General features: G+C 41.4%; 3 protein-coding genes across 3 annotated transcripts; 2 read left to right on the top strand and 1 right to left on the bottom strand.

Moving 5' to 3' along the window:
• Window positions 1-44: 44 nt before the first annotated feature.
• Window positions 45-2,019, top strand: LOC107038603 (short transient receptor potential channel 6-like). Its single transcript, XM_015257800.1, has 4 exons — window positions 45-718; window positions 787-1,216; window positions 1,447-1,498; window positions 1,953-2,019. Exons 1-3 carry the CDS (start codon window positions 393-395, stop codon window positions 1,468-1,470), a joined length of 780 nt encoding a protein of 259 aa, XP_015113286.1. The 5' UTR covers window positions 45-392; the 3' UTR covers window positions 1,471-1,498; window positions 1,953-2,019.
• Window positions 2,020-2,305: 286 nt separating this feature from the next.
• On the top strand, window positions 2,306-3,583 carry LOC107038521 (short transient receptor potential channel 3-like). The gene is made up of 3 exons (XM_029126142.1): window positions 2,306-2,721; window positions 2,786-2,936; window positions 3,020-3,583. Exons 1-3 carry the CDS (start codon window positions 2,546-2,548, stop codon window positions 3,227-3,229), a joined length of 537 nt encoding a protein of 178 aa, XP_028981975.1. The 5' UTR covers window positions 2,306-2,545; the 3' UTR covers window positions 3,230-3,583.
• A 500-nt stretch (window positions 3,584-4,083) lies between these two features.
• On the bottom strand, window positions 4,084-7,464 carry LOC107038600 (UDP-glucuronosyltransferase). Its single transcript, XM_015257797.1, has 5 exons — window positions 6,988-7,464; window positions 6,358-6,780; window positions 5,222-5,453; window positions 4,851-5,076; window positions 4,084-4,538 (listed from the first exon to the last, which is right to left on the bottom strand). Exons 1-5 carry the CDS (start codon window positions 7,405-7,407, stop codon window positions 4,265-4,267), a joined length of 1,575 nt encoding a protein of 524 aa, XP_015113283.1. The 5' UTR covers window positions 7,408-7,464; the 3' UTR covers window positions 4,084-4,264.
• Between the last annotated feature and the right edge of the window lie 2,741 nt (window positions 7,465-10,205).

The following is a 10,205-nucleotide window of genomic DNA, read 5'->3' as shown; positions in this document are numbered from 1 at the left end:
CTAGTACAGGTACAATTAAACCAGACTCTGCATCCACATATTAATCACAAATGAACAAATCAACGTTCAGTAAGTCTTGATTGATAAGAAAAAGCCATTGCGCGCATGTGAAATTATCCGCAGGAAATACGAAAACAGCAACAAGCAAATACACAAACTACACTCATCTCCTTATTCAAATATTTCTGCAAAAATTTCAATCACCTTTTGCATCATGAGCGGCCAATTATCTCCTAGCCTCTGAATAATGAAAAATAATTTTTCCAGCGAGAAGAAAAAATGAATTGAACCAGCGATTAACAATAATCACAAACAATTAGCCTTAGTGAATAATTTTTTTAGCATGAAAAAGACAATTGCATGATACGAACGAACATGAAAATGCCAAATGCATGATTCTCTGGTCAATACATTCGATGTACAATTATTGGAACGTATTTGCAGTGGTGATGAGTCCAATACTGGCAGGTGAATTGCTCTTCTTCGCTATCTTCGGACAAACAACACATGAGCAATTCAAGGTGGTGGGGAAGAAAAGTCAGCAACCGTGGACAACAGTATTCTTCAAATTGGCATTTGGAATTTACATGCTGGTATCGGTGGTTGTTCTAATCAATCTGCTTATTGCGATGATGAGTGATACATACCAAAGGATTCAGGCACAGTCTGACATTGAGTGGAAGTACGGCTTGAGTAAATTGTTTAGGAATATGCACAGGTATGGGACATTTATCATTCGATTGAAGCAAAGGCTTCCATTATTTCTCATTTGAATTTTTGCAATAGAACAACAACAGCTCCATCACCCCTGAACCTCGTCACAACCTGGATGACGTACTTCTGCAGATTGTGCAAGAAACGAACAGCCAAGAAACAGCGTCCATCATTAATCCACCTAATGAGTCTTCATCGATCCAGCAGAATGTCACCACGCACCAAAGTGGGAGCAAAGTGGTTGTCTAAGATAAAAAGAACTCAGGTGGCGCACAATGACAGTGTTGCCGTGCCTGTTGGACATCTGAGTCCCCTAGGAAGTCAATTATCCTTCAGTAATGCCTTGAGAATCGATACCGTGGTTGATTGGGACGAGGTGAGACGAAAATACCGTGCCCTATTCTGCGATGAGCCTGAGAAAATAGCGGAAGAAACTCCAGACATGGCTGAAACCGAGCAACTAACGATCATCGAAGAGACTGCGCCCCTTCCAAGCACTAATGTACTCATTTAATCGATAAGTAGAAACAACAGCCAAGTAATTTGAATGATCATTCAAATTAAGGAACTGTGAAAAATCCGGATAAATTCATTAACATAAGCATCTCGTTCTAATGATATTTATGAATAATAGAGATTTGTTAAATACATATTCAAACTGTCATCCTGTGTTCTCATTTAAGACCCCATCCCTTTAATTATGTAGACATTGAATGCAATTTTATCCTACAGAACATCCCGGGGGCGCTATTATAATCTCCAGCTCTTCTGCGTTCTCATTATGGTTAGTCCGAAATAAGCTAATGTTTCTTACCACAATTAGTGTAGTTTAGTTGACAATTGACCATGGTAATTAGTGTGCACCAGCAACATATGGAAACGAGGATATCGTAAATCTGTCATTATGGACAGAGTCTCAGGAATGCTTACTTCGTTCATCTCGATAAAAATCATTCAAAGAATGCAGGAACCCATTCATCATCATCGCCATCATCATGAGCTCAGAGAAATGGCGAGGTATTAAGAAATGCCCGCTGTAGTTCTCTATTCAGGAAATATCATAAAATCGACTGGCATGATTCCATGCTACGCCTTATGTTCCCATGCGACTGCCCCATACTATAAGACCTGAATTATAGTCGTTAGATCAATGAGTGAAAGCAACATTGAGTTGTAGTGAACATTTTTTGACTGTTTTGACTCTGGTGATGAGTTTTAATGCTGTATTTTTTTTACAGTGATAGCCAATCCTATTGACGTTACGGAAAATCTCTTTTTCGCGATTTTCGGGCAGAAGGATACTGATGATTTTACGTTTGCTCGCAATCTGCAGCCGCCGTGGACGATTTATCTGTTCAAGGTGAGGATTCTCAGTTTTTCGATGACAATACTGGATACGTATTTTTTTATTTTGAAAAATATTGAGTAGAAATCGAGTTATAGCCGATTCCAAACGGTGCCCGGATTTTTTCCCCTCGAAAAAAATCCCCGGAGAAAATTCTCCAGGAAAATTTTCCCCCGGAAACAAATTCCCGGAATTATTTCCCCTTACGAATGTAAAAAACAATTACACAAACACACATTACCAACTCAATTTTATTTATTACATGTTTCAATCTTCGAAGACACTCCAGATGAGAATTCAACTCTTTCACTAGATCAATAATTAGTAAACAGGGGAATTTTGACGAGGAAATTTTTTCCGGGAAATTGCTTCGGGGAAAAAAATCCAGTCACCTTACAAACGACCTTCGCACCAAAATGGCGTCTTAGGGTTGACCAAAATGGCGACTTCTCAATATTTTTGCCGCTTTCATCTCCTGAAGAATTGATGGATTCGTTCTCTTTATCGCCGCAGGTATCATTTTCCCTCTACATGCTTGTCAGCGTAATCGTCCTCATCAATCTCCTCATCGCCATGATGAGCGATACCTATCAGAGCATCCAATCCCAAAGCGACATAGAGTGGAAGTACGGCTTAAGCAAACTCATCCGCAAAATGCAAAAGTGAGTGCTCGTCTTTAGAAATGCGTCGCAGCCCTTAACCCACGAAATCTAATGATTTTTCTAGAACACGAACTGCACCATCACCGCTGAATTTGATCACAACGTGGGTAACGTATCTGGTGAAAGTCTGTCAGAAGCGAAAGGGCAGGAGGAAGCGAATGAGTGTGATGCACGGCTTCGCCGGGAGCACGCCCTCGAGAAATCGTTTGTCACGTGTAAGTTGTTTCGCATTTTACGACTCGACGTTTCCTGTTCCTTAAAAACAAATCAATATACCCCTGAATTTTTTAATGCGCAGGACAAATTACTCTCGATAGAAGGCCACAAGTCGACCGTCGGATTTTCCCGGCTGCAGAGTCCGGTGGGAAGTCAACTGTCCTTCAAGCACATGCCTAGCATCGATTCGGTCGTAGATTGGGACCTTGTGCGGAAGAAGTACAGAATGCGCTTTGGCGACTTGGTGGAGAAACCCTCGGGCATCGATACGGGCGCGGGAGAGCTTATGTGAAATAGTGGAGGACTTGACGCTTTTTATACGGACGATGATATTTTTTGTTACTTTGGTCGCTGGTGATATTTTGTGTGATGCTTTTGTACAATGGTAGATACATTAAACTCCACTTTTCATGCAAATTCATCGGCTAGTGGTGCAATAACACTTTCTTTTAGGTTCTGCCGTTGAGGGTGCGAATCGCGTTTGTTTGAAGAATTGAAAACAAATATTTTTTCTCTCCCTTCACTGGCGGCGAAAATGTGATAATCCGTCCAAAATTTCGAACGAGCTACAGGGGCTTGATATATTTCTCTTATTCATCCCAGTATTCTACTGTATTTGACCACCATCACAAATTATTCCAAATTATTTTTTGATCCCCGAGGGAGGAGAAATGCTCATTTTAATTATCCGAGCACAAGAATGGGTTCATTTGGAGTTTGTTTCCGTCAGCCGATTTTACGGCACTCCATAATAATTTTTCCTACATTTTTTTCTCCGTGGACTAACCGGGAATTTTTTTTTTTAAATTGACTTTGTCAATTGCAATGTATAAAAAATTGTAGTAGTTTTTAACACAAGATATTTTTCAAAATTCCTGAAGAAAAAAAAATATTTCGAACAGATGGATTATTTTTTCCCATTTTAAATGAAATTGCACATGACGCGACGTTGCCGGAAACTCGCTAAACGCGCCCGGACAGCGCAGAGTGAATTCGGCAACGCTCAAGCCTGAATAACACGGCGGCGAATCCCCCCGGAGGTGACCGAAGTCGCAGGGACGCGTTTGGTGACCAGACTACACTGATAGAAAAGAGAAGATTCATTAACAGTTAACGAATCTCATTTGAAATAAATGAATCATTCTATCAGGGTAGGAATAAGGGTTCATTTTGTTCATTCAATTTCTCGATACCAATAAATTATAAAATTTTGAAAACATCACCAATGTTCACATGTCCGACACTATTATTAAAAAAAAAATGACTTTCTTAGTGAAAGATTAAATTAAAAGATGAAAATTAAAATTTTCCAAAGGCATAGATGCCCTCAGTCTCTTTTGACTCGTTTTTTCGCAATCGTTGATCGAACTCCCAGAAGGACTTTTACTATGCGAACAGTCCCATAAATAATAGCGATGACGCAGAGAGCGAGAAAGCCGTAAACGTCGATTTGCTCCATCTGCCACCAGGAGAGATCGACTACTGGTGATCTCAACGCGCCCGGGCCATGCCTAACAGCATATTCGATCCAGAAAACAGCCGTGTCCATTGCGCTCATGGGGCGATCAAGGAACTTCTTCGATTGGTACTTGGCAGACTCGCTGAAAACCGACGATAACAGCACTGTTACATTTTCGATTTCAAATCAGTAATGAAGTGGTCAAACGGTTCAAGTCAATTTAGTCTTTGGTTGAGTTTTCCTGAAATATTTCCGAATTTAAGGGAGATAGCGAAATTTTCATAATAACCTTTTTTGTAGAGCGAATAAAGGGCTACTAAAAAGGTTGTAAGAAAAATTTTGCTATCTTCCTTAGATTTCGAGATATTCATTGAAAACTGGCCAATAGCCAAAATCCACTTAAACCGTTTGCCCACTTCGCTACTGAAATAATGTGCCGCAAATAATGTTTTACCTGTACTTCGGATTATACAGAATTTCATTAATAGCCCAGGAGATGGGCTCCTCGCTCAAATTATGCACGTCCAACTCGACGGCTAAGCCGCGGGTTTTGTAAGCTGCGATGTTAACGTGCTGATCTGAAAAAATGGGAATCCCGATCAGGGGAACTCCGTAGGTGAGCGCCTCCTGAGTGCTCATGAGCCCTCCGTGGGTTATGAATACTTTCGTGTTTTTGTGAGCTGTGAAGAATTGAGGATGTTACAAGCATTCGTCAATATTCTCGTAATCAGTGTAGCTAGCAGAAGATCTACTCCTGAAAGATCCTCCCAAAATGAAGGAGTGGCTGATCAACATGAAATAGCCAATATTTCCCGGAGGTCTCACCTAGTACAGCCACTTGAGGAATCCAGGAAAAAGTCCTTACGTTATCCGGCAATCCAGGAGGGAGAGCCGACTCATTAGCCACCTTCATAAGCACTCTCACCGGTGCTATCCTTCTGAATACCGAGTAAAGTGCTCTCATAGTCACTTCAGGGAGGGTCTCAATATTCACCATGGATCCAAGTGTAAAGAAGATCACACCGGAGGTGCTGTCATTCATCCACTTCTCCATTTCCTTAGCACAACGAATGCAACGTGAATAATCAGTGAAAAACTATTTATATCACGTCAACAGAGTATAATGCGAATTACCGCGAAAACTAATGTCTGAATTTCAGACACTTATGTAGGCACTTTTGAGACATTAAAATGTCTGCATCAATGGAGGCATTTCAATGTTAGACACAAAGATGTCTGAAATTAAGATACAGACAGATTTTCAGACACATAAGAATGGAATTGACGTGAAAAAATATAACGTTTTGCGTTTTGTCATTATTTAATGACCGACGAAATTTTAAGGTGGTGCGCACATTTTCCTGCGTTTTCTCTAAACTTTTAAAAAGAATCACAAAACTGTAGAAAAANTTTAAGGTGGTGCGAACATTTTCCTGCGTTTTCTCTAAACTTTTAAAAAGAATCACAAAACTGTAGAAAAAACGCATGAAAATTATCGCACCACTACGCAACTTCGTGAGCCATTAAAGAATGACAAACCACAAAATCGTTATATTTTTTCACGTCACTCCCATCGATAATTTGCCAGAAAAATGAAAACAACGTCAATTTTGGCTAAAAGGGTGTCGAACATCCTTAAAGATTCAGACGATTTTTAAGCGAAGAGATAGACATCCTTAAATTCAGATGGCTATCAGACACCTATTTTTTGCAGTGGATGAGTCAACTTTTCAGACATGAGAAATATCTTAAAAATTAATGTTTGAATGGACTTTGCCGTCTGAATCAGGTGAGATATTTTAATACTGAAATGTTTGAACCGCTCATAAATAACTGAATTTCAGGGACAGGCACTGACATTATTCATTTTTTTGCCATCTGCCATCTTAAATTCATATAGCTGTCAGACACCTGTTGTTTCCAATGAAGAAACGAATGCAATTGGGCTGATGAAAAATTACCTGAGGGAGTGGAGTGTAGTGCTCCTGCATGTGAATCCCGCCGACTTCAATGAACCCAGGGGTCGTTGGTTGAATGCCATTGAGGCTGTGCCACGTATTCACGAGGGCGAGAGTCACGTTTTTCTCAAGCTCCCGAAGTGGCGGAATGTTTGGATCAATATACTTCCTTATTTCCGCGTTTTGAAAAGCATCTGTGTAGTATCGAAATTTCATATTGTTCACATAAACCGTGATGGTGTTCATCACGCGTTCTGGAAATGACATGGGATGCACGTAGGACGTGAAGTACGATGAGATAAATGCCGGGAATAGTGGCTGGCCTAAGCTCTCTGCCAGCCAAGGTAGGGGGATCAAAGTGCTTGCCAAGACTACTGGTACATTCAACGCGTAGCCCAAAGCGATAAAACAATTAGCAGCACACGCCTAGAGCGCAACGAATGGATACACAATGTGCGTTAATATTCGGACGAATGTATTTCAGTGGAAAAATTAATCCATAACTTTCATTAATTTCGAATGCACCTAGAAAACCATTTCCACGATCACTGATTATCGAGATCATCACTCATTAGTAATTTTCGACATGAAGGAAATTTAACATCTGTTCCATCATATCGCTAATAATATTACCTCTGTGACGACCAGGTCATATGGTGGATCCTGCGGGGGATTTTTTATGATCTCCTGCATCTCGGGTAGTCCCAAATATTCGCAAAACGGGTTCCCCGACCTCAGGGCAAGCTGTCGTGTAAAGTCCGATCCGAATTGAATAGCAATGGCAACACTCAGTTGATTGACAAGACTCTCTTGTTTTCCCTCGAGATTCGCAATCACTTTGTAATTCGGCGGTGGGTTTTTGAGGGGATACAGAGTGACAACGTCAACTTGATGGCCCCGGCCGGTCAACCCTTTGATGATGCTGTCGAACATCAGATGATGACTCTTCGAGGGTAATGGAAAAACAGCCAGTATCCTGTACGCTTCATTTCCGACTGGAAATACACCAACACAGAATGCACCGATAATTGATAACAATATTCTCAGCTCCATTGTTATACAATGGAACTTGACGCGACTGGGATTGTGACTGGCGTCGACCCTCTAGACTCTTCTGTTTATATACCTCGGGGAAATTGTCTCATCGAACAACTATGAATTTGGAATATTCCTGGAAGCCGCGGGCTTGTGGGAGGGCTATCGCCACAATCGACGTGGAATTGGAAAATACGAGAACAATCAATAATTCAGATATTCCGCGTTACCACTTGCATTTAATTCTAATGAATAGAAACGAGACGGCGTGTGGTATCTTTTGAATAATTAAGGGTCCTTATCTCAACGGCGTCATTCATTAATGAAGAAGGACAGATATGAAATGGGAGTTTTAAGTGCGCGGAGAGAAATATTCAATAGTTAGGGTCTACAACTCGGGCTTGCAATTGAAAACCCGAGTTGAAAACCCGAGTTTGTAGCAAAGATGTCAGACAAGATATGAATGTTTTTTTGGGCTCAAACGAAAGAGCGGGTCGAGAAATGGCGTGCTAGGACCTCTAAAGATGGTTTTGAACCAGGGGAGACTCCTAGACCCCAATGTTCTATACATACTCCTAGACCCCATTGTCCTCCTAGACAATGATGTCACAACTCTGCTTTTCAATTGAAAACAGATATCATCTTTAGAGACATTTGTCATGTTTAGAGGCTCTAGCACGTCATTTCTCGACCCACTCTTTCATTTGAGCCCAAAAAAACATTCATATCTTGTCTGACATCGCTGCTACAAACTCGGGTCTACAACTCGGGCCTTCAATTGAAAACCCGAGTTGAAGACCCGAGTTTGTAGCAAAGATGTCAGACAAGATATGAATGTTTTTTTGGGCTCAAACGAAAGAGCGGGTCGAGAAATGGCGTGCTAGGACCTCTAAAGATGGTTTTGAACCAGGGGAGACTCCTAGACCCCAATGTTCTATACATACTCCTAGACCCCATTGTCCTCCTAGACAATGATGTCACAACTCTGCTTTTCAATTGAAAACAGATATCATCTTTAGAGACATTTGTCATGTTTAGAGGCTCTAGCACGTCATTTCTCGACCCGCTCTTTCATTTGAGCCCAAAAAAACATTCATATCTTGTCTGACATCGCTGCTACAAACTCGGGTCTACAACTCGGGCCTTCAATTGAAAACCCGAGTTGAAGACCCGAGTTTGTAGCAAAGATGTCAGACAAGATATGAATGTTTTTTTGGGCTCAAACGAAAGAGCGGGTCGAGAAATGGCGTGCTAGGACCTCTAAAGATGGTTTTGAACCAGGGGAGACTCCTAGACCCCAATGTTCTATACATACTCCTAGACCCCATTGTCCTCCTAGACAATGATGTCACAACTCTGCTTTTCAATTGAAAACAGATATCATCTTTAGAGACATTTGTCATGTTTAGAGGCTCTAGCACGTCATTTCTCGACCCGCTCTTTCATTTGAGCCCAAAAAAACATTCATATCTTGTCTGACATCGCTGCTACAAACTCGGGTCTACAACTCGGGCCTTCAATTGAAAACCCGAGTTGAAGACCCGAGTTTGTAGCAAAGATGTCAGACAAGATATGAATGTTTTTTTGGGCTCAAACGAAAGAGCGGGTCGAGAAATGGCGTGCTAGGACCTCTAAAGATGGTTTTGAACCAGGGGAGACTCCTAGACCCCAATGTTCTATACATACTCCTAGACCCCATTGTCCTCCTAGACAATGATGTCACAACTCTGCTTTTCAATTGAAAACAGATATCATCTTTAGAGACATTTGTCATGTTTAGAGGCTCTAGCACGTCATTTCTCGACCCGCTCTTTCATTTGAGCCCAAAAAAACATTCATATCTTGTCTGACATCGCTGCTACAAACTCGGGTCTACAACTCGGGCCTTCAATTGAAAACCCGAGTTGAAGACCCGAGTTTGTAGCAAAGATGTCAGACAAGATATGAATGTTTTTTTGGGCTCAAACGAAAGAGCGGGTCGAGAAATGGCGTGCTAGGACCTCTAAAGATGGTTTTGAACCAGGGGAGACTCCTAGACCCCAATGTTCTATACATACTCCTAGACCCCATTGTCCTCCTAGACAATGATGTCACAACTCTGCTTTTCAATTGAAAACAGATATCATCTTTAGAGACATTTGTCATGTTTAGAGGCTCTAGCACGTCATTTCTCGACCCGCTCTTTCATTTGAGCCCAAAAAAACATTCATATCTTGTCTGACATCGCTGCTACAAACTCGGGTCTACAACTCGGGCCTTCAATTGAAAACCCGAGTTGAAGACCCGAGTTTGTAGCAAAGATGTCAGACAAGATATGAATGTTTTTTTGGGCTCAAACGAAAGAGCGGGTCGAGAAATGGCGTGCTAGGACCTCTAAAGATGGTTTTGAACCAGGGGAGACTCCTAGACCCCAATGTTCTATACATACTCCTAGACCCCATTGTCCTCCTAGACAATGATGTCACAACTCTGCTTTTCAATTGAAAACAGATATCATCTTTAGAGACATTTGTCATGTTTAGAGGCTCTAGCACGTCATTTCTCGACCCGCTCTTTCATTTGAGCCCAAAAAAACATTCATATCTTGTCTGACATCGCTGCTACAAACTCGGGTCTACAACTCGGGCCTTCAATTGAAAACCCGAGTTGAAGACCCGAGTTTGTAGCAAAGATGTCAGACAAGATATGAATGTTTTTTTGAGCTCAAACGAAAGAGCGGGTCGAGAAATGGCGTGCTAGGACCTCTAAAGATGGTGTTGAACCAGGGGAGACTCCTAGAACCCACTGGAAAATGTTGTCACAATTGCGCTTTTCAA

Source organism: Diachasma alloeum, unplaced genomic scaffold (genome assembly GCF_001412515.2).
Source record: "Diachasma alloeum isolate Michigan unplaced genomic scaffold, Dall2.0 Dall_scaffold_00285, whole genome shotgun sequence".
NCBI classification, from domain to species: Eukaryota; Metazoa; Arthropoda; class Insecta; order Hymenoptera; family Braconidae; genus Diachasma; species Diachasma alloeum.
The sequence above is the reverse complement of the archived record's forward strand: the minus strand, read 5'-3'. Positions and strand labels throughout refer to the sequence as shown.

Coding starts and splice junctions, on each gene's coding strand:
- LOC107038603 (XM_015257800.1), top strand. CDS start 393: ATGATTCTCTGGTCAATACATTCGATGTACAATTATTGGAACGTATTT. Junction 719..786: donor TTGTTTAGGAATATGCACAG/GTATGGGACATT, acceptor TTTTTGCAATAG/AACAACAACAGCTCCATCAC. Junction 1,217..1,446: donor CGCCCCTTCCAAGCACTAAT/GTACTCATTTAA, acceptor TTTATCCTACAG/AACATCCCGGGGGCGCTATT.
- LOC107038521 (XM_029126142.1), top strand. CDS start 2,546: ATGGATTCGTTCTCTTTATCGCCGCAGGTATCATTTTCCCTCTACATG. Junction 2,722..2,785: donor CTCATCCGCAAAATGCAAAA/GTGAGTGCTCGT, acceptor TGATTTTTCTAG/AACACGAACTGCACCATCAC. Junction 2,937..3,019: donor CGAGAAATCGTTTGTCACGT/GTAAGTTGTTTC, acceptor TTTAATGCGCAG/GACAAATTACTCTCGATAGA.
- LOC107038600 (XM_015257797.1), bottom strand. CDS start 7,407: ATGGAGCTGAGAATATTGTTATCAATTATCGGTGCATTCTGTGTTGGT. Junction 5,077..5,221: donor TCCTCAAGTGGCTGTACTAG/GTGAGACCTCCG, acceptor AATTCTTCACAG/CTCACAAAAACACGAAAGTA. Junction 4,539..4,850: donor CTGTATAATCCGAAGTACAG/GTAAAACATTAT, acceptor GTCGGTTTTCAG/CGAGTCTGCCAAGTACCAAT.